Source organism: Stylophora pistillata, chromosome 5 (assembly GCF_964205215.1).
Source record: "Stylophora pistillata chromosome 5, jaStyPist1.2, whole genome shotgun sequence".
Lineage (NCBI taxonomy): Eukaryota > Metazoa > Cnidaria > Anthozoa > Scleractinia > Pocilloporidae > Stylophora > Stylophora pistillata.
In genome coordinates, this window is record NC_142523.1 from 37361610 (window position 1) to 37384380 (window position 22771).

General features: G+C 39.4%; 4 protein-coding genes across 4 annotated transcripts in view; 2 read left to right on the top strand and 2 right to left on the bottom strand.

The window, feature by feature from the left end:
* The first annotated feature begins 611 nt into the window (after window positions 1-611).
* LOC111342297 (solute carrier family 35 member E3) lies at window positions 612-5887 on the top strand. The gene is made up of 6 exons (XM_022949361.2): window positions 612-1424; window positions 2914-3024; window positions 3264-3323; window positions 3572-3670; window positions 3845-3927; window positions 4095-5887. Exons 1-6 carry the CDS (start codon window positions 1047-1049, stop codon window positions 4282-4284), a joined length of 921 nt encoding a protein of 306 aa, XP_022805096.1. The 5' UTR covers window positions 612-1046; the 3' UTR covers window positions 4285-5887.
* A 310-nt stretch (window positions 5888-6197) lies between these two features.
* Window positions 6198-14821, bottom strand: LOC111342299 (F-box only protein 7-like). Its single transcript, XM_088760512.1, has 11 exons — window positions 14681-14821; window positions 14345-14588; window positions 13580-13864; window positions 12710-12872; window positions 12519-12611; window positions 11468-11557; window positions 10533-10585; window positions 9288-9408; window positions 8516-8553; window positions 7927-8071; window positions 6198-6766 (listed from the first exon to the last, which is right to left on the bottom strand). The coding sequence occupies exons 1-11, from the start codon at window positions 14788-14790 to the stop codon at window positions 6552-6554; spliced, it is 1557 nt and encodes a 518-aa protein (XP_088616638.1). The 5' UTR covers window positions 14791-14821; the 3' UTR covers window positions 6198-6551.
* A 117-nt stretch (window positions 14822-14938) lies between these two features.
* On the bottom strand, window positions 14939-15484 carry LOC111342298 (uncharacterized). The gene has a single exon (XM_022949362.2). It carries the CDS (start codon window positions 15379-15381, stop codon window positions 14944-14946), a length of 438 nt encoding a protein of 145 aa, XP_022805097.1. The 5' UTR covers window positions 15382-15484; the 3' UTR covers window positions 14939-14943.
* A 5-nt stretch (window positions 15485-15489) lies between these two features.
* The window catches only part of LOC111342314 (ankyrin repeat and BTB/POZ domain-containing protein 1), an 8416-nt gene continuing 1134 nt past the window's right edge, over window positions 15490-22771 (top strand). Inside the window, exons 1-11 of the mRNA XM_022949378.2 lie at window positions 15490-15645; window positions 17136-17198; window positions 17299-17354; window positions 17940-18084; window positions 18570-18729; window positions 19292-19454; window positions 20125-20252; window positions 20997-21045; window positions 21357-21436; window positions 22192-22368; window positions 22717-22771. The exon at window positions 22717-22771 is cut by the window's right edge and continues 146 nt beyond it. Coding sequence (XP_022805113.2) covers window positions 15599-15645; window positions 17136-17198; window positions 17299-17354; window positions 17940-18084; window positions 18570-18729; window positions 19292-19454; window positions 20125-20252; window positions 20997-21045; window positions 21357-21436; window positions 22192-22368; window positions 22717-22771 — 1123 coding nt within the window. The 5' untranslated portion in view covers window positions 15490-15598. The remainder of the gene's footprint in view (window positions 15646-17135; window positions 17199-17298; window positions 17355-17939; window positions 18085-18569; window positions 18730-19291; window positions 19455-20124; window positions 20253-20996; window positions 21046-21356; window positions 21437-22191; window positions 22369-22716) is intronic.

Consider the following 22771-nt stretch of genomic DNA (forward strand, 5'->3'; position numbering starts at 1 on the left):
ATTTTTTATCCACTTGAAATTTTTTTTAATTTAAACGCGACGCGTGAATAAAAAGATTTATTATCCAACTGTGCTTTCTGCCGGGATTTGTATTTCGTCGTTTATATCTTGTTTTTTGTTTTCACGTGACGCGTGAGTAAAGAGCTTTATTATCCATATAAAAATTTTGGTAGTTCGAAACTCTTTCCACATGCGACAGTAGTGGCACGAATGAAAATGAAAATGAAAATTTCAAAACATTTTCGATTAAAAATAGTTTACCGCCGTTAAAGAAGCCGACCGAAAATTATCGAAGTATGAATACGAAATGACAATCGAGTTTATTGTTTTTTTTTTCTTGCTGATGTTGTTTTGACAAAGAGAGAACGTTTTTCAATCATTTACTGTCAGCTTACGTGGATGAATAACTCTATATTTCAACTTTTTGTCAGTTTCTTTCGTTTCCAGTTTCTTTCGTTTCCAGTCACTAGCCCACTAAAGACCTTAACTAAACCACGACAAGGACTGCAACGAGGACGTGGCAAAGTAAAAGATCTAAAGGGTAGAACAATAGCCAGCACGTGCCTTTTAAAACTTTGTAAGAGGTTAAGATTTTCAAAAATATACATTTCAAACATAGGGAAGGAACAATCCAACACTGGCCATGATTATATTTCACATACTTCGTACTTCTCCACGTAGTTCCACAGTACAGCTTCAAATTAAAGTTTGGGCTGCCTGTGCAACTATCTCATTATCGCGGTAGACTGGTAATAATTAACCTTCCAAGATGGCGGCAACAAAATCAGCAAGTCTCTAAAAGATAAACATTCACTATTTTCATTCCTCTGGGACCTTCTTTAAACAATCCTATCCTTGGATCGCTTAAATTATAATCTGGCGTCTCTGGTGAAAGATGAAGAGAGTTTAAGCCGCCTGTACTTCGAGAGATCTTCTACAACGAACAAAAGAACAGCTGATATATTGGAGTAAACGTTGCTTAATAATTTATGCGTTTAAAACAAATCTGACCACAGAAATTTGCTCGAACAGGACAAGCTGAGAAGATGCATAAAGCTGTACTGACGCTAGGGTTACTCATCAATATATGTTCCTCGATCTGTATCGTTTTCCTGAACAAATGGCTGTATGTTCACCATGGCTTCCCGAACATGACTCTGACATGTATCCACTTTACCACCACGTATATCGGTCTCCGCTTGTGCGCTTTCTTCAATGTTTTTCAGCCAAAGAGGTTGTCTGTGTTCAAAGTGGCTCCGCTTTCCTTGGCGTTTTGTGGCTTTGTGGTGTTCACGAATCTCAGCCTTCAGAATAACACAGTTGGAACGTATCAGTTGGCCAAAGCCCTGACTACACCGACCATTGTGGGAATCCATACGTTCTTTTATAACAAGAGTTATTCAACACAAATCAAGTTAACAGTTGTGAGTGGTGCTTTTATTCTGAATCAAGATATTATCCCTTCCGACTAATCCCTAATTTTTCATGGGGGAGGGAAGGGAAGGGGGTGAAGCCTTAAAAATCTTGCACGGTAAACCTTGGCGGTGAGAGGGCTGGGGGGCTGTCGACCCCTTTCTCCAATTTCAAGCTTAAAGTGAAAATCAGCAACAAGAGCAACAAAATTTGTTGGAAACACAGTCAAAGGCCTCCATTGAAACTTAAATAAACAGCCTCCATTCAGCCCTCCTTTTGTATTTTTTTATCTCCCATGAATATAGATTTCTGGTGTGTCTTAAACAAAGAGCTTGCTTAAAGGGTTAGGGTTAGGGTGAGGTAGCCACTTATTGGAAAAAACCAGGAAAGATTTATTACTCGACGTTTCGGGGTCATCGTGACTCCATTATCAAGAGACTAGTTTAAAAACATGCAAATAAGGAAAGGTACAAGAATAGCATAAATTAGACTGAACGGCTTAAACAAACACCTTGGCACGGATGGAATCCGTTTGCACGTTCAGTGTTGGCTTACGCATGCGAATATACAACATTTCATTAACAAGGCAATCAAATTTGCCGTTACATTTCGTGATGACGTTGAATTGCTCGATCAAGCGTTCAGGCATTTCACTATTGTGCTGGAGGTGGTAGTGTTTGTAGATAGAAGATGATTTCCTTGTGTGCCCTTCTACGCGCTCGTGTAAGTGACCACGAGTATAGCCCACATACCCTGCATCACACAGGTTACATTTAGCTGATGACTGGTCCTTCAAGGACCAGTCGTCAGCTAATCATGTTAAACAACAACTGAACAGTCTAAGCTCGAAGTTAAGCGTGACTGTCCAACCAGTGTTCGTTAGCCCTAAGCTCGATCAACAGCTTAAGCAACACGAAATTAAGCCCCCTATTGTTAACCAACAATGTGTCGTTTATGAATTTAAATGTAACCTGTGTGATGCAGGGTATGTGGGCTATACTCGTGGTCACTTACACGAGCGCGTAGAAGGGCACACAAGGAAATCATCTTCTATCTACAAACACTACCACCTCCAGCACAATAGTGAAATGCCTGAACGCTTGATCGAGCAATTCAACGTCATCACGAAATGTAACGGCAAATTTGATTGCCTTGTTAATGAAATGTTGTATATTCGCATGCGTAAGCCAACACTGAACGTGCAAACGGATTCCATCCGCGCCAAGGTGTTTGTTTAAGCCGTTCAGTCTAATTTATGCTATTCTTGTACCTTTCCTTATTTGCATGTTTTTAAACTAGTCTCTTGATAATGGAGTCACGATGACCCCGAAACGTCGAGTAATAAATCTTTCCTGGTTTTTTCTATGCCTTTGCTTTAGCAAATCACTTATTGGAAAAGTGATGAAAACCCCTGAATTAGTTGATTAGGAAAAAAGCTTAAAAGTATGGAGCTGTTTTTTGTACCATTTAATTTTGAGCATGACTTGCAATTTCTTGCAGATTCCAATAATTCTCGGGGTGTTTTTAAACTCATATTATGATGTCAAGTTCAACTGGGTTGGCACTTTCTATGCAAGTGTGGGTGTTATAGTCACATCTGTCTATCAAGTGGTAAGCTTTGTGAAATAACTGAATTATGATTTGCTTAGGCAGTGTTCTTTGCATATGAAGGCATTATGACTCTACATATTCCCTAAAAATTTTCTGAAGACTTCAAAATATCACAAAATGTTGTGAGATCTGTTAAAAATTTTTAACAAAATGACGTATGCTGCTCTAAAACAATGCTATTGCAATAAGTATAACTATTTTAATATAACTGATGATTCGTTTAACAATTTACTTTTCAGTGGGTTGGAACAAAACAAAAGGAATTCCAAGCAAATTTTATGCAGCTCTTGTATTACCAGGTCAGTTAACCCTCAACACTCTAACATCAGTATGCATATTCTCCATACTGTTCTCTATATGTTTCTTTAGATGCTGACAAGGAGAATTTGCTTATCAATCAAGTCACAGCCTCCTCAGTTGGTGATCATTTCAACTATTTCTCCTGACCTTTATGTGTGATTTAGGGGTGATGTTGTTAGGAGAATTTAGACCTTGTTATGTATCACCAGTACTCATCTGCTTATTCCACTTCTTATCCTCTTCCCAGGCTCCTTTATCTGCAGCCATGTTAGCAGTAGCTGTTCTCATTTTTGAACCAGTGACATCAGAGAAAGGACTTCTGTCTTCCTGGTCTGGATCTTCAATTGTAAGTGCCATGTGGTGAATTGATTTTACAACTTTAAGGTATTCTTACCACAAATAATTTCCTGGTTTCTGTGTGGTTTATACTAAAACAAATATTCACCTCGGTGCAGGTGAAAGTAGTGGATATTAACTTTTCTGCTTAATATTAGACATTGCATCATTTGTTTATTTTCAGCTGGTGGTATTATCGTCTGGTGTGGTGGCCTTCAGTGTGAATTTATCGATTTATTGGATCATAGGAAACACATCTCCTGTGACGTATCCTTTATAACATTTCAATATTTAACCTTGATTTACATATTTGACTGTCTTAGAATTTGAGGAAAATTATTTTCTTTGTATTCTTATTTGTATTTAGAATCTGTTTAATTTTTTTCTGTTAATCTTCTTTTTTCATCAATTTTTTTTTCTTTACCAATAAACAGATATAATATGGTGGGACATTTAAAATTCTGCATTATCCTCATGGGAGGATATTTCATATTCCATGATCCACTCCGTACCAACCAAATGATGGGTGTAGCTACAACCCTAGCCGGAATCATAGCTTACACACATTTTAAACTTGCCGAGCAGAATACGGCAACACTCCCAATAGTCACCAGAAAAGTCTAGAATGGACCATACAAACAAAAGATGATGATAAAGAAAAGGAGAAAAAAAACTTTTACAAAATATTTTTCAGAATATATTAATCTTGGTACCAAGAAAGGTGTTGGCTTGTTTAAAGCAAAATATACACCATTGCTGTGAATAATTTTTCATTCAGTGTCTTGTTTCCTTCAGTTTGTCCAGAATGAAATAAATTAAAGTAGATTATAAACAATTGGTTGAGGGAGAAATGGTCCCCATTTTAGTCCAGTACATTATTATTGATATCAATAGTAAATATTATTATTATTATTACTATTAATATTATTAGTTATTTTAATCAGATGTTTTACCAGGAAACCCTGTCACTGATGTAATTTTCTTAAAGGTCAGAGGGAAAAAATCTCTCAGTGAGAGATTAAAAAAACAAAGTATAGCAATTGGGTAAAGAGAAAACATACATTAATTGATTAAATAATATTATTTTTATGAAGTAATTATAACTGCATGTACGCACGGCTTAAGCTTTGTCAGCCCCTTTGTCAAGCATTGAATCAGCAAAACTAAGATTTTTCAAACAAATTAAGGGTATCAGTTTCTAAAGAAACTGTGTTGCAGCATGGCTGGGGAAGAATAATAGGATAATTTGGTTTTGTCAACTGAGTTGGCCAATGTAAAAAGTTGCTAAACTGATGTTTCAAGCATAAGCCCTTCATCATTTTCCCAGACAAAGGGCTAACACTCAAAATGTCAGTTTAGAAACTCTTCGCAGTGGCCAGTTTACATTTTATCAACTTATTTAATAAAACCAAATTATCTCCTTAAGATTTTGGGGAAAATTTAAGGTCTAGATAGAGATGGGTGTTTAGATCCCATTTCTTTGATTAAGGTGAAAGGTGTAATATTTGCTGGAGAAGGCCTCAAATCCTTTTTTTTGCTTTTAGCAGAACTGCTAATAACAAGGAAACAATTGCATACTGAAACTGAAAATACCATGTTATATCTTTTTTTAAAGATGTCCACTGTAGTTTGTTTTTCTGAAAGGTTTGTTGCTAGATCATGGCAAAATGTTTTGGAATACCATAATTTATTTCTTTCAATTATATTTATTCATAACTGAGCCTTATTTAATGGTAAGTTGTGCCTTTTAAAAAAGAGTAAATGATGATACTCTTTATAGATATGGTAATACAATAATTATTATAATTTCTGCAATATTTCCCTGGCAATATGAAGGATGCCTCTTTTTGTGAAAATTAAAGACATAAAAAAAAATCCTCGTTTGGTGTGGATGTGTATCATCATCATAATAATAATAATATTAATAATAAATTTAGTGATGGACATTCCATTGCGTGGCTGTTCTTGTCCACTGTTTCCAGATCGAATTGGAATTAGGAAAGTCGGTTTTTTTTTTTTTTATCATAACATTTACAAACAATATGATGTACAACAATTTGTTTTGTTTTTTGTTCTTTTGCTTTTGCATACAATTTTTAATGTAGTTTCCTCCCACTCCAAAAAAAACTTAATAGTTTGAAACATGTACTGTAAAGTTGTGGGTTCAGATGTTAACAATACCATGACAGAATTTTCTTGTAATTAAATGGAGGCAATTTATTTGTAACCTCAGGTTTGAAATCATCATTGTAATGAAGATTTAAATTACTGAGAAAGATCACATAGGGTCATATACTGTATCTCATTTTTATGGTCTGGGAATGTACTTCTAAAAGTGATTACAGCTGCCTATTCCTCCATTTAGCCATGGTGGTGTTATGGAAATTCAATAGGCAACCAGTATGTTTATTTCAAATGGAGGAGACTATTTCTCTCTCAAGAGATAGTCTAACGTTGAAACAACTTGCAAAGCTTGAATGTGGCACTAGGAAACGCAATAGAGACCTTGAACAAACCATAATAGCAATGGCAACAAGGACATAAAAAAAGGATTTAATGGGCAGAACAATAGCTCACCATGTGCCTTATGAAACTTTGTACATTTCTAAGCTGTTCTCTACAAAACAACAATGTGAAATAACCAAAATTTGTTTGGTCTGAGAACAGAAACAAATTTCCATTTGGAACTCAGCCCTGCTTACATACATTATTCCTCAGTATTGCCATCACGACTGCTAAAATCCCTAATGTGGGACAATTGTCCAACAGAACTGGTAATGATTTATCATAACCCACAGCTCCACACAGATGACTGTTGAAATATCAAGCATGTGCCAAACATTGTCACTGGTAAATTTTTTTTTCAGACGAATGCATTCAATAATGTCATTCTACAAAAATCCAGGAGGGTACCCAAATGAAGGATTAGGGCGGCGACGTGGATGCCTCCCTCCTCGTGATGGCCCAGGATTCTGGTTTATGTCAGGTAATGGACCAAAGGGGTCAAATCGAGGTTGCGGCAGACCAGTCCCTGGAGAGACGCCTGGAGTTGGATTAATGCCACCAGGCATAAATGGCAGATTAGGGAAAAGATCATTGTGCCCACCTGAAATAAATGAACCAACTATAATAAGCCTAGAGCAACAAGATCAGAGCTCCAATCTCAGTGGTATGGTCCCCAGAAATAATGGTTTAAATTGGTTTTAGTAAAAGAAAAAAAAAAAAAGTGGGCTGGCGATTGTTTTGAAGGTTTATAGAACATTTCAAGGCTCAACACTCTGTTGGCCAAAGTGAAAAAGGCAAAATTGTACTACAAATAATATTTAAAAGAAATGTTTGCCTCATTTTAACCCTTTTACAGCTGTATTCCAGTGATCTAAATTTTAATTTTCTACACCACCTGCTATATATAAATTTCATATAACTTTAGCTCTGAAAATTTGGCATTAAAACAGACAATATTCCCTACCATAAAAGCCCGCAGATAGCCATGCCCGCATATAAGCCGCACCCTGAATTTAGCAGCTCAAATTTTAGAAAAAAAGATTTTTGAAAGAAATAAAAAGAAATCCAAAGTCGAGTCTTGATTAGTCTTCTTCATCCCCTGTTAATCAAACGTAAACTCACTAGGTCGCCAGTACAGACCGAACGCAGTGAGGTCTGTACCAGTGACCGAGGTCAAGATTCTCCCATACAGACTGACCTGGCTTGGTTAATAAGATGTTTATGATATAGCTGTGTCTTATATGCCAATTTTTTATATTCTTTGTACCTTTTTTTTCCTAGACCGGTCTAGATGCCAGTCTAGATGCTGGTCTAGATGCCGGTCTAGATGCTGGTCTAGATGGGAAAATCTAAACCGCTTTCAATATTGATTTCAGCCAATCAAATATGTGAATTCGGTAGTTCCCAGTCCTTGCAAGACACAGCCATATAATAATACAGCTTATTACACAATGGCCAAACATAAGTCGCCATACAGTCAATTTAACCCTATCACCTCTAAGCTTAGAGTGACAAGCGTCTAATTTTTCCTTAAAATATTCCGCCCCCCTTATCAGATGTTAAGGCTACAAGAATAAAGGAAATGATCATCAACTAAAGCACCTCTTGATTGTTCAACAAATTCTCCTTGTCAGCACCTTAGGAAATGTATGAAGAACAGTTTGGAGAATATCCAATTGGGTTAATTTTTCTTTTACATAACTTGGTTATCAAAACCAGCATGAGCATTGTTATAAAAGATGACCATGGTGCTCCACCTACCTAACATACCAGGTGGAAATGGGTCCCCCCTGTAAGGCTGTGTGCCTAAACTATAGCCAGGGGGGTATATTCTATGAGGTGGTACCATAACCTGCATCCTCATTTGCTCCTGGGTTTTCCTTTGTTTGTACAGATGAATGTATGTCTGCAAGAGTCAATAAAAGTCAAATTAATGATGAACTTTTTCTTAAAAAAATGTACCAATTTTGTCGTTTGTTTGGAAGAGATATGGTGAGATATTGGTTAGTGACCATGACTTGTGATCAACAGTGTCTAGCAGTGCCCAGTGGCCCTTGGCGCCTTACTTTTGCCGTTGGGTGACTCGGAGATTTTAGTTTTTTCATACAAAGCATATGCTGGGCACCCTGGATTTCACAGTTTCAGAGCACTGGGCTCCATTCAATTTTCCTTAGAACACAGCCTTGATCAAAAATTTTTGACCCAAGCCCTGTTTTGACCTATGAACTCCCAATCTGGCCAATCAAAACAAACCCTTGTACAGTATTTAATTCTTAACAATCAGTTGTAATTTGGAGAACATGGAGTAAATTGAGCGATGTTTAAGAAACACTAAAATCAAGCTACTTACTGCCTTCCAACTTCTGGTCTGCTCTTTAACACTTACACCTTAAACCAAATAATTGTGCATGGTTTGATTGAGTATCATGTATTTATAGATTCATACAGTGTACAGGCGAGAGAACAAAAGGACACGTAGTCCCCTACTAGGTTCATCTGCCTAAACCAACCCCAACCCACCCATCCCACCCCAGGGGAGGACATCCATCGCACAGTGATCTCGTGCGTGGGAAATTAACGTTTCCTACCCTTAACCCTGCAGGAGATGGGACCTCCATTTATTTGTCCCTATCCGTGAAGACTAGAATATCTAAACCATTTCTTGATGTTATAGAAAGGTAGCATATTCTTCTCAGTTGTTTTAAGACCATGAGTGTTGGTCCTGCCGGGGCTCGAACCCTCGACCTCCCGCACAACAGTCCAGTGCTCTATCCATTGAGCTAACTGAACGGCGGTTTCATGGAACCAATGGCAAAGAAGTAACCACTACCAGTCGGAGGAGGAAAAAATTACAAGGAACCAATGAGACTTCATTTTGAATCTGATTGGTCGAGAGGATGGTGTTACCCTACAATAGACAGACATCAAATCCAGGGGGGAGTAGAAAAAAACTTCCCATTGTGTAGTACCACTGAAACAAGGAAATAATGTGGCAGAGTGGGCATTTTTCCATGTGAAGTGACTTTTGGCTGACAAAATCACCCTTGGTAAAGAGTTTGCTCACGTGTCTTTGAAGGAAAGGGGAGGAAGGCACTCTATTTCACTGTCAAGATGTGTCTTACCAAAATCTCTAAACGCAAGGTGTTGCCATAATGTGGAATCACTTGAAAGAGATCTCAATTCTCGGCAAGTGCGGGAGACATTTATGATGCTCTGAACTGGAAGATTTCCAAGAATCATCAGCTGAAAGGGAAAAAAAATGTTTTCAAAGCAGAAATCATGGGTAGAACAAAGCATATGTCTAAATTCTGTATACTTTGTTAGATTAATCAGGCAATGGTGCAGCCTTCCTTAGCATGTAAGCTCCAAAGTTTAATGTCAGACATCGGCTATAAATCTCACCTCAAAGGAAACATAAACAAAATGGTAAGAAACCTACCAGTCCTACCTCAACCTCATGACCTAAGAACCCTACAAAATGTCCTACTTGTTTCGCTAAAAGTCAAAGACATCTTTAGAACTACATGTAGACTGTACTTAAAGATTGACTCACTACTAACAAAGAAAAACTATTAAATACAATGACTATATGAAGTTCATATATTTTGAACTGCGGTATTAAATACGTATGATGCACGATCCTTTGCAGTAGATAGCGCTATTTATGCAATAGCGAAAATCAGACCTGTAAAAAATCAGGCCTGTACGGGATTCGAACCACTGACCTCTGCGATACTCGTGCAGCGCTCTACCAATTGAGCTAACAAGCCAACTGGGAGCAGGCCGTTAAGTTGATTCGTAACAAACCCGTGATGATAAATCAGATACAATGAATATATGAAGTTCATATATTTTGACCTGTGGTATTAAATACGTATGATGCACGATCCTTCGCAGTAGATAGCGCTATTCATGCAATAGCGAAAATCAGACCTGAAAAAAATCAGGCCTGTACGGGATTCGAACCACTGACCTCTGCGATACTAGTGCAGCGCTCTACCAATTGAGCTAACAAGCCAACTGGGAGCAGGTCGTTAAGTTGATTCGTAACAAACCCGTGATGATAAATCAGATACAATGAATATATGAAGTTCATATATTTTGAACTGCAGTATTAAATACGTATGATGCACGATCCTTCGCAGTAGATAGGTTATCATCACGGGTTTGTTACAAATCAACTTAACGGCCTGCTCCCAGTTGGCTTGTTAGCTCAATTGTTAGAGCGCTGCACTAGTATCGCAGAGGTCAGTGGTTCGAATCCCGTACAGGCCTAATTTTTTTCAGGTCTGATTTGCGCTATTGCATAAATAGCGCTATCTACTGCGAAGGATCGTGCATCATACGTAAAAACTATTAAAGTATACCTTGACTTCTGCAGGTACTGCCATAAAACCACATAACTGTGGTAGTCCTAGAGCTGCAAATGATGAAACATCAGACAGATAAATAAGGGGGTTTGAAATAATTTTGAGCTGGATCAAATTTGTTGCATTGTTAAAACTACATCACGAAGACTCCCTGATATTGGATACCTTGTAAACACTAGGAGTAAAATTGGACGCTAATCACAAAACAATATTTTGATGAGATCTACATATTAATAACCCTTTATCTACTGAAGTGATTTATTTGTAACTTCTCTCTGTAAATTCCATACATTATCCAGTATACAGGTATTGAGATTTACTATATAGATACTGATGAAATACCAGGATTTCTCCTTTTACTAAAAAATCATATCTTCACCGTGCGCAGTGAAGATACTATTTTTATCTTTCACGTGTGAGGATATTGGTGTGGCCATGGTTACCAACATAATTACCCAATTGCTGTTTTGAAAATGAATAAAAAAAGTTGTCTTTTATGTGGAAATTTCATCAGTATCTATATAATAAACAGAACATTACATGGCCGCTTGGGGATACGAATTTTATCTTCTCGTGCTGAAAGTATCTCTCACTTGTTCGCTGCGCTCACTCGTGAGAGATACTTTCAGCGCGAGAAGATAAAATTCGTATCCCCAAGCAGCCATATAATATCCTCTATTTCTTAAAGTAATCAGTAAGAAGTTATCTCAATTTGACACCAAATCCTTGTAATCAATTTACAAGGAAATGTGTAGCAATTAGAGAGGAGAATAAACAATCAGATCTCGGGAGAGAAAGGGTTTATCAAAACTATAGAATTCGTTATTACAAAAATTGAGCCCACATGAACACTAAGTAATTGATTATCATTCAGTTCAAGAACCAATATTCAAGAAGCAATAGCAACTACCGAAAAAGGGAAAACTGCTCACCAGCCCTCATAAAGGATAACAATGGATATGCAACTTGATCCTTGTACAGTCTTGACAGTCGATGAAGATTATAATATACTGAGGAGGCTCCTGCAGAAATTGATAAAAAAAAGAAGAAATTGTCACAAAATTTAAAATACCAAGTTTCCTTACAATTTACCCATTTCACCTTCTTGGGAATAAGATGTAATGTTGAGGTTGGGCCTCTTGCTCAAGATCACACTGTTATGACTAGGACTTGAACCATGACATTTCAACCTGCAATCCAGCCCACTGAACAGAGAAATGCTGCTGAGCGTCCGCTGCTAGCTGAGAAAGAGGTAACTGACAGCTAGATTTTGGCCAGTGATTACTTGGTGATTACTTTGATATTAAAACGCATCTTTTAAATGAAAACGTTTGGAAAAACTGCAAGTTGAAACTTGGGTGCTGTTATGACAAGTAAGGGGATAGTCATATCCTCTTTTCATGTCCGAGGAAAAAGAGGCAATTATTTATAAAAGAAAGCAACACAGCACGAGTGATATTCAATGAAAATATTTATCTCACTTGGACCATGAAAATTAACTATTAGTAAGATAGTAAACATTACTAAAAACTGGATCTTTGGATAATGCAATTCAAGACTTTTTATTGGCTTAGCCATTATGGTATATGAGCCAATGTACCATAATCTGATATCTGTACATTGTGACATCCGGTTTCTTCTTACAAAATAAAGTTGAGAAGATCTTTCTAATATCTTGGGCACTTTTTTTATTAATATAACAATTATTCCACTTGCGCTTGTTGGATATGATATGATTATAGCCAACTTGGCACTACACGCCTCACTGGTTATTTATCATCTCATATCCAATGCACGCTAGTGGAATAATTGTTAATTGCAACTTGCTTGATGATCCCTGAACTCAGGTTGACTGGCACTGAAAATTTAGAAGTAAAATTTTGCTAGTTACCATAGCCACCCAAGGGCTTGCACCTTGGAGCACTGATAACGATCTCTTTGGAAGTTCATTCTTAGTAATGGCTTTTGTGTCTTAGCACTCACCACTTGTTTTGAGATCCACACTTCCCCTGACAAAGTCAGTAGGTTGTAACTTGCATTGATATATGTCACTTTTTTCAACTGAATTAGCTAGACCTAAGAGCAAGAGAGAGAACATCTAATCGAAAAACTGCACACAGACAACAAACATTCAACAACAACAAAGTTTTGATTACATATTACTAGAGACATACCATGTAGCATCATATAAGGTCCTAGAGAGGTGCACGTCAGGGAGCAGGTTAAACCAGGACAAGATGGATGTGTGTACATCACTTTTACAACACCTCCTTTATTCCATATCTTGGAGGGCACAGCTTTGTTCAATTCCTCTGTTTCTTCCCTTTCTGCTGATTCCTGGGGATTACAGCCCAACAAGGCCTTAGTTTTGGAAGTTTGGATGACAATTTTACTTGGCGATTTGCTGGTTGGTCCAGGAGTTCTTATTAAATTTTGTCACAAAGCTCAGGTGAGTCAGGTATGCGCTTAATTCTTTTCAATTATGCAATAGCATTAATTTTGATATCCATTACTTGTAAATGCACAACCTCAGAAGTGCCAGTTGTACTTTACCAAGCAATCCCCAACCAAAAATCCAGCCCGCAAAGTGCTCTTCTTCATCTGGCATATTTCACCAGTAGCTGGCACTAACAGCAACAACCCTGAGTTTTATTACACGACTCGGGCAGTCAGAGGGCCAATAACTAAAATCAACCAATCAAAATGCTCTATCGCCTGTCAATATTCTTTCAGTATTGGACCAGGCACTGTCCCAAATGGTCCTGAATGATACTGCACTTGTGTCCCTTTGAATTTCAGTTGTATAATAAATCTCTTATTAACCAAGCTTGCTTGGGACTGTACTGGAAGAATATCATCCTTTGGTCTTTTTTGTACGGACCTCGCTGCGCTTGGTCTGTACTCTCAAGACCTCAGGCCGATATTCTCCCAGTAAGGCCCTTGCGATTAGTTAGTAAGATATATATCTTGTCTCCATTTATGCTTTTCAGTAAGGGCAGCATATCCCTAACAGCTACAAGGGCATGCAAGCAATCATAACAAACCTCTGATCCACAGATGAAGCCAGTCTCTAACATCAAAACATGGATTACAACCCATGCTGCCTCATGAATGGTTCCAACCTCTGCAGCTCTGTACAAGTCCTCTAACATTGGTGGTATTCCCTCCCGACAAAGAACCAGAGATCTGACTGATGACACAGATCCTACACTTGACACAGATGTAAAAGATCCTGGACAATGCTGAACCTTTTCAGCTTCTGCATTTCTGGTTTTTCCTTTGCTCTGTCCATCATGTTGTTCTTTATGCGCAGACAACACTGACCTCACCTATATGTACACACAGTTAAGAATGAGATTAGTCCAAGGAAAATGTGCATCAACAATTTATATTTACAAGTTGCAATGCTTAAGAAAAATGAACAAGGGAGTGTTTGTCACATCACAACGGGTGAATAAAAATTGTTGTAGCATTCTCCATAGTATGATGTTTTTATTTCATACATACTGAGATTTGTTAAAAATGTTAAAGTAGTGTTAGCTAGGAACTACCTGGCTGGGATTTTAAGAGTTAAAACCTTTTAAAGTTAGCTCTCATGAGTGATCAAAATGAAATTTCTCCTTAAAATATCAATATGATATCAAGAAGAGAAGTTATGAGAACAAAGAAAATACAAATGAAAAGGGTTATTAATTGATCCAATGCCAGTTTCTCAGAACCAATATTAAATATACGAATTGTATGGCAGAAATTATGGAGAATTACAAATGAGATCTAGGAAGTGAAAGAGTTAAAACAAATTACTTTACCTCTGATGGACCAGCTACTGGTTCTGTGGAGAATGTATGACAAGAGGGTGTATGACTAATTTGTGCAGTCGATTTTGAGGAGCCAGGTGTATCGAGGTTATCTAATGTAGTTTCTTGCTCGAGCTCATCTCTGTTGCACAGAACGTGGATCAAGTCACCATTTACTATTCCCAGGTCTGTGAGGAGTAACGAGTCATTCTCCAAAACATCTTGGCCATTCAGGCTCAGATGAAAACTGCTTTCTCTGAAAAATTCAACGAGAATTTAAAATTACTTATTATTTAAAACCAAACTGAAAAAACGATAATTAAGTACACTTGTGTACGTTATTATTACCTCAAGACAAATTTTCTTTGGACAGCTTGTCGGAAATGACTCAAGGTTATTGCATCCCCTGACAATTCAAGCACTTCTCTGCGCCTATTCAAGACAGCTCTCAGTTTCATTTCAATCAAATGCGCCTAAATTTCGTGCGAAAAACTTGCTAGGTCATGTCGGCAGCCATCTTGAAGTTCAACGCGCATAGATCTGTGGGTAGATAAAAGTGTTTTCCAGCGGACAGGGGGAGAGGAAATTTTTGTACTCTTTGATGAAGGCTTCTATTTCAAACAGGGATGGCCAGTTAAAAAGTTCTCCACCAAAACTTGATGATCTCCCTGTATCTCCACAGTCTCTCCTCTAACGACTCCACCAGCTCCGATTTTCTTTTTAAGTTCTTGTAACAAAATGCTTGGATCGCCGGTAACGTTACTGATAACTGTAACCTTCTTTCCTTTGGAACGATTTTCGTACGAAATAGGAATCTTCCCTTTCTTCGTACGTTTGACTGAAAACCCAATCGTTTCTTTCGCTGTTTCCTCCTCTTCTGAGGCTGATCTCGTTCCCACTAAAACCCCTTGATCTGTGGAGGAAGCCCTTTCGCTGACAACTGAAGTTTGCGCAGCGAGCGAACCACTCAAAAAACTTGCTAGCGTCAATTCTGGAGGTCTTCCTTCTCGATCAGATTTTTTAGGGGCTCTGTGACTGCGCTTTGGCATTCTAAACGAGTAAATCCTTGAATTTCTCAATCAAAATCCTCATCAGAACTAAACATAACCTCGCATATTCAAGGATATTTTGGAACTTTTGAGGAGTCAGCGGATTCATGTGTCATGCGCAAAAAATGTAAACAAACCTCAATCATAACAGCCAATTTTAGCAGCCTCGAAGAAACTGCAGGAATTAAGTCCATTCGATCCAAAACTTTTGTTTGCGATGGATCTTTTTCAGAGTTGCCGTCGAGGTGACCTCGATCGAGTCAGGTAAGAATTCTTAAGGTAACTCTGGTGGATTTTTAGCGGTGGGAATTTTGAGCTATCTTTGAACATGTTAATTTCAGAAGCTGTGCATGTTAATTTCAGACGTTGTACATTTCGCGCTCGCTTTAGTTCGGGTATATATCAAACTAACAACTTGAATGAGTGCAAAGTATACTCGAAGAATGGATTAAATGAGCTGCATCTTGCAAAATGCTGACCGAAATTATCGTAAAATTGTAACAGGTGACAGCAAACGCCCGATATGAATTTGAAATTCGCTAGCGTCAAGTGAGTGCATCTGTAATATATTCCCTCGACTGATTCTAAACTTCTTCAAGTTTTACATATGGGACGAGGCATGGTCCGTGCAAAATGATATTATACTCTTTTCAGGTTTCCTACCTCTTTAAGCAAATTTTTTCGTAGAAAACCGAGCAAGGCAAGCCGGTTCTATCAGTTAAGCTGATCGAAACGAAATAAAAAACAAACCTTAATAACAAAAACAAAATTTTATACCGAGATATCTTTCGGTTGTTTGTTAATACTTCAAATCATTTTCTGAAAACCGTTTCGAAATTATCCTTCAACACATCTGTTTTGACAAGTGATGAGTCTTCCGACGGGTTTGCAGTTTTACCACCTGGACACTTTGACACTTCGGAAGAACTGATGCAGTTCGTTTCCGAGCCATTTCGACAAATTTCGATGAATTATGCTCTGAAATGCGAGAGAATTTTCCAAAGACAAGGCTGGCCTTCAACTAAGACCGCAAAACTTCAAGCCCTTTGGAACGAGATCTTAAAATGGGAGCAACGATTATGTTGCATTATGGGAGGCCAGAATAGAGGCATCGTCCTCTTGAAGATTTTAAAAATTTAAACATGCCCTTTGGCGCATTTTGGTGAGCTTTTCAATCAAGTTTTTTTCTTGTCACTTTTCAAGCAATCTTAAAGCCATATTTTTCTCAGTTTGCATTGTCGCATAAATCCCAAAGAGGGCTCATCCTCGGTGTAAAAACCTGTGAAGCTCACGAGTGACGTAAAACTAAGACAACAAAACATTATAAACAATAGCATACAGCAAAACAATACCTCATGAAACAACGAAAACCTCGTCAGGTTTTTACACCGAGGATGACCCCCAAAGAGGGATGAGGGGGGAGAAACCTCGTTCCAAGGGCCTTTTCCCCGCCCCACCCCAGCTAAGGGAAAAGGCCCTGGGGTTGAGGGGTAAGGGGGGGGGGGAGGGGCACAAGCTCTGGAGCATACTTCCCCCGTTAGAGAAGAGAGAGATCGAGCGGTGAAAACGGCTTGCGCGCTAAGTTAAGAACTGTTGGGTAAATATGAAGACGCTAAAGCCTATGATTTCTTTACCACATCATCAACTTGAATACCTGGACATGTCTTGAGGTTTATGACTCCCTGATTACTTGTTTGATTCACATTTTGTCGCTTTTTCACACGACTGTCATACATTGCTGAATTTTTGTGTAGATATCTTGTGGAGAACGGAGAAACGGAGTTGAATCTACGAGATTCCTGGGACAGTACACCGTTGTAAGTATGACTTATATAGCATCTTTGGTATTTTCTTTTCTCATTATTTTTCTTTTATTTTCTTCCCTTTTTTCCATTTCATGGTTTCGTGATTCCCTAGATACTACGCTTGTCTTTGTGGACATCATGAGTTGGTGGAATACCTGTTGCAAAACGGTGGGTTTTTTTTTGTCCATTCCGGCTTGAAACCGGTTTAACTCTTGTTTCTTATTATCATTACTATTATCGTTGATTTTTTTAACCAACCCTTGTCATTTTGAAGAACAACGTTTGATGCGCAGATCTGCTACCAAGTGCATTTAGAACAATAGGTTCTCGCTAAATGTTTCTTTCGAGACTACGATAATACGTGCCGAATTGATAATGGCATTACACTCACCTTTGCATTGGAATTTTTTATCCAAAATGCGCCAAAACTGTCGCGTTTCGTTTTCCCAAGTCAATTTTACTTTCTAAGGAAAATGTTTCATGCTATTATTTTGCTTGCTATCTTTAAAACTGGATTCGATTAACTTCAGTTTATTTCGAGGGCGTCAATGGAGTTGACCTTTGCCCGTAAACGCCCAAAAAAATTTAGTCGACAGGCGTAAAATTTGACAAATTTTAACCGTTAGAATAGTCGTAAAAAAGAGTTAACCGTGAAAGTTTTTGTTCGCACTGCTAAACAAATTTTTAACCGTTGGCTGTAAAAGCCGTCACCATACTGAGGCCTTATATTTTTTTTTCTTAACTGCCCATTAGGGGCCCGTTGTGCTCCAAACACATTTGACGGGGAGCGCTGTTTGTATGCGGCGTTGACGGACAAGATCAGAAGCCTTCTCAAGAGCTACAAGGCTATTACATCTGAATGCATGAGACGAGACTCCTACAGAGAATTTCTGAGAAGGTAATTCTAATTTTGAATTTTTAGGCGAAATTTGCAGGTGAATTTCTCGACGCATTAGAAAGTGCTTGTACTATTTCTTCTCTCTGCTCTAAAATAAAATTCCTGATTAGTGGAGATGGTGTCGAGAGTTGTCTGGACCGATCACAGAGCGAAGTTATGTAAAGCTGCTTGAAACGCGGGAAAACGCAATTGACCACGACACACTGCTTAGCTTGTTTTCAGTTTTTAATCTAATTGGCGGGGAAGATGTCAAGAGTTGTCTGGACCAATCACAGAGCGAAGTTACGTTGAACTGCTTGAAACGCGGGAAAACGCAAATGACCACGTCAGGCTTGCTTTTAAGTTTTTAATCTGGTTGATGGAGATGGTGTCGGGAAATTTCAAGGCCCAATCACGGAGCGAAGTTAACTAAAACCAAAGCAATCATGGATTACATTCGACACTCGACTGAAAACCGTTCTTACTCCGCAAATCCTGTTTTTCAGATGCCTGGAGGACTCAGCGCACGCAGATGTATGCTTCATAGTCCATGGTGTCCCTTTAGCGGCTCATCGTTTGATTTTGTCCGCGCGCTCTTCATACTTCGCTGAAATGTTTATGAGTAAATGGCGTGACCGTCCTATCATCGAGTTAAAGAACAAACTGGTAAGATAGAGTTACAGTTGAGAGAAAAATTGATGGTCTTAAATTTGTGTACGGAGAACTCATATACAGGTAGCTTATGAATTGGCCATCGTTATTGGTAGCACTGCAAGACGGGTGTTTCTCCACCCGCAAGACGAGACGAGAAGTGTCTAGAGGGAGAAGTTTCTGAGGGCCTGGCACTGATTATCAGTGCTAATCCCCCTGCAGACATCTTGTGCGGGCGACGAAACGTTCGTATCGAAGTGTAGATAATGAGGGCTTGCTTGGTAGTCCTCCCTTTAAACTTTATTGGTGACAACTGGTCCTTCTTCCATTCCCCCTGAAAACCAGGTGTTCCTTCTAAAATCCTCCTCTCCCCCTCCCCGCCCCCCCCCCCAGGGCGATAGATAACTACTGGTCCTCAAGCGACGTCGTCCAGGATCATAAACGGGAGGCTATTTCCGTTCTCGAATTCGAGCTGGACTACATTTAAGCTTTTATGACCCTTCCACTCTAAATCTTAAAGACAGCTCTCCTAACTGATGACTTCCCTTATCATATGGTATATAATGTGTCCTTTCAGGTCAAACTGTGGGCTATGCGGGCCATTCTTCAATACTTGTACACCGATCGAGTACACATCGAGAAAGACAAAATTGACGATTGCATCCGACTAGCTAGGCAATGTAAACTGGAAGATCTCAAGACGCAGCTCGAGATAAGACTAAATAGCATAGAACTTTTTGGTAAGGAAGAAATTCCAAGAAAACTCTACATTTTCTCTAATGTTTGCACGCATTTAATCTTTCCTTCCTTTCATTAGAATATTTTTGTAGCGAAGGGAAAACTCGCCAGTGAATCATGCTTAGATTCGCCCTAAGCTACCTTTTTAAGTGCTCTGAATATATGAAAATCATATATTTGAATTGCGGTTAAAGAAACGCTTATGAGAACGATCTTCACAGTGAGAAGCACTACTTAAGCAGTAATGAAAAGAAGACCTGAAAAAAATTCAGGCCTGTCCGGGATTCGAACCTATGACCTCTGCGATACTGGTGCAGCGCTCTACCTTTTTCCTGGCGCAGCCGCCCATTACACAATGGATCGGCAGCCGCGTTTAGAGACAGTTGTTGATACCCCTGCCTCTATCCTCATTATTTTTCTCACTTTTCGTGACTTTTATTCTCAACCTTTTCTTCCCCTCCACTTCATGCGCTAAACCTTCCAATTCTCCTTCCCCCTCCCCCCTTAACCACTCTTCAAGCCAAACCGTCCCCTCCCTATTCATCAAAGTTTTGACGCCTGTCAGCAATCACTGGATTCGCCCCTGAATCATATTGTCGGTCAGTCTCAAACTCAGCTCAGCTCCAACTAAACCTGAAACTGGGTGCGACACTGTGCTGTTATGTTTATCAGGAACGTCCAAAACAAAAACTCGAGCAATAACAGTGGTCAGCATCGAACCGGAGTCCAGATCCACAAGCTTGCAAGATGCATTCGCCCATCTAGCAGAGTCTGCCTTACCCTCTGCGCTGGTGTCTCAGGTGAGATTTTATTGCTGCTGGTCTGTCTTTCTGCCTGTTCGCCTGTCTTTCTGTCTGTCTGTCAGTATGTCTGTCAGTCTTTCAGTCTGTCAGTCTGTCTGTCAGTCTGTCAATCTGTCTGTCAGTCTGTCTGTCAGTCTGTCTGTCTGTCTGTCAGTCTGTCTGTCTGTCTGTCTATCTATCTCACTGTCTGTGTCAGTCTGTCACTCTGTCTGTCTGTCTGTCTGTCTTAGCTATGAAACTCTTTACGGTGGCCAATATACATTATCAACTCGGTTGATAAATATATCTTATTAACCAAGCGCGAGGGCCGTACTGGGAGAATATCGGCCTGAAGTCTTGACAGTACGGACCGAGCGCAGCGAGGTCCATACAAAAAAGACCGAAGGCTGATATTCTTCCAGTACGGTCCCGAGCAAGCTTGGCTAATAAGAGATTTATTATACGACTGAGGTTCAAAGGGACACAAGTGCGGTATCATTCGGGACCATTTGGGACGGTGCCCGGTCCAATACTTAGAGAATATTGGACCGGGAATAGAGCATTTTGATTGGTTGATTTTAGTTATTGGCCCTCTGACTGCCCGAGTCGTGTAATAAAATCAAATTATCTTGTTATACTCCCCTACCGACGCAACCCCACAGTGCCTATTCTTGGATTGAGGCAAAAAAAGGAGACTCAAGAAAAAGGGACTTTCCCTGGTTTGACGTTACTGATGATGTTTTCTTTTTTTTTTTTTGTCAGCAATTTCCAAGGCAGTTTCCTTTTGAGATATCCTCCGATGTCTTTGATGGTTTGTATTAAGTTTTTTGTTTAGGTTTGTTTTGAAAATGCTCTCTATTATACTCACCAGTTGACTTAGCCTGAAATCAAATATTCGAGCGAGAAACATCGACATTCATATTCTCCACAATCTTGTCTAATATTGACTATGGATCTGACAAGGAGAATTTGTTTGACAACTAGGAGCTTCTTAAATTGGTGATCATTTCCTTAATTCGCATGACCTTTACGTTTGACTTTTAAAGGGAGACACTGAAAGGAGAAATTAGAAGCCAGTCACTATTTGACTTTACTTTTCCACGTCGTGTGTTTCTGTTTTAGTTTCAGTTGTCTGTGATGAACCGCCGTTGTACTCCGATGTGTGTTTCGTCGTTGAGAACCAAAGATTCTACTGCCATAAGGTAACATTGCAGCAATGCCTATAAATTCCATGTTAAATTTCGCAAGAACTCCACGTAATGTAATTGTTGAGTAGAAAGTGGAAAAGTCATGCTTGTGGAAAGCGTGGCTTCAACATGTCCACGCGACGAGGCCGCTAGGGTGTGCCGTCCTATATGTTGTCCAAACTGGCGGGTAAAAGGTGAAGTCTGTACTTGAGTCGGGTGGTCCATTGAGCGGGAGCTTGATCCGGTTTCCTGAACATGACGCGACTAGGAGTTTCGCAACCCCCCCCCCCTCCTCCTGGATGGGATGCCCGTCCACAGCAATGTTGCCCCACAGCGTTTCATCAGGCTTCCCTGAAAAATTGCCGACCGGTACTCATTTTTACCCCTGGGTGGAGGGAAGCACTGACCCGGCCAGGTCTCGAACCCAGGCCTCTTGACCCAGAGTCCAGCGGTCTAATCATCAGGTTCTCACTCCAACCGATGTGGGAGGGGGAGGGGGGTTTCCATTCTCATCTGTCATGGGCACTTGTAGGATTTTCAAAAGGGGTTTCCTAAGATTATTATAAAACTAAAAACCGGAAGGAAGATTCATAACCCGTCGGGCACTACCTTACCCATAGCCACCCCTGATTTGCTGAAGTGAATCTTAGTCCCCCCATTTACGTCTCCTTCTTATCTCAACAGATCAGATCAGTATTGCCGTTAAATACACCGCTGATCTTCTGTATAATACTCGCATTAATTCCTGTAGCTTTTTTTCTTAACTTAAGGTGTTTTTCTGCGGAAGAAGCGACTATTTTCGAGCGTTGTTAGACGGCCACTTTTCGGAGTCCACCTCGCCTGGTAAACAGTTGTTTAGTGCGTCTATTCCTGAAGTTTACCTCAATGATGTAACATCAGACGTGTTTGCGGCTGTTGTAGCTTTTATTTACCAAGATGAAGCTTTGGTGAGTGTTATGTTGTGTAAACAGATTTAGACTACAAGCAATCATGTCGCGCAAGTGAAAAATAATGCGCGCCGCCCAGAATTCTGGGAGATCGGATGCCTTACTCCCAGAGTTCCGCACGGCGCGTGAACATCAAGAAGAGGTTTGTAGAGTAATAGATCTGAGAAATTTACTTCATTTGCATGAACTGTAAACTCGCCCATTGGTTTGCAGACTTCGTTCCACGTTGGCCAAACAGTAATACTGCCGCTTAGTTAAAAGGAGGGTTTATTAAGAGGGCGTTAATTATTCAAACAGGAGTGAACGCTGATACAAATGTATATTTTTCTCTTTCTTTTTTCGGTCCAGGTAACTGAAGAAAACGTTTACAGTGTACTCTGCTTTGCTGATGTCTATCTTCTGG

Excerpts from the sequence above, each read along its gene's own strand:
- LOC111342297 (XM_022949361.2), top strand. The coding sequence starts at position 1,047 with ATGCATAAAGCTGTACTGACGCTAGGGTTACTCATCAATATATGTTCC. Across the intron at positions 3,025-3,263 it reads TCACATCTGTCTATCAAGTG|TGGGTTGGAACAAAACAAAA; the intron begins GTAAGCTTTGTG and ends TTTACTTTTCAG. Across the intron at positions 3,324-3,571 it reads TGCAGCTCTTGTATTACCAG|GCTCCTTTATCTGCAGCCAT; the intron begins GTCAGTTAACCC and ends TCCTCTTCCCAG.
- LOC111342299 (XM_088760512.1), bottom strand. The coding sequence starts at position 14,790 with ATGAAACTGAGAGCTGTCTTGAATAGGCGCAGAGAAGTGCTTGAATTG. Across the intron at positions 8,554-9,287 it reads CCTTGCGTTTAGAGATTTTG|GTGTAAGTGTTAAAGAGCAG; the intron begins GTAAGACACATC and ends ATTTGGTTTAAG. Across the intron at positions 8,072-8,515 it reads AGACCAGAAGTTGGAAGGCA|ACATACATTCATCTGTACAA; the intron begins GTAAGTAGCTTG and ends TGACTCTTGCAG.
- LOC111342298 (XM_022949362.2), bottom strand. The coding sequence starts at position 15,381 with ATGCCAAAGCGCAGTCACAGAGCCCCTAAAAAATCTGATCGAGAAGGA.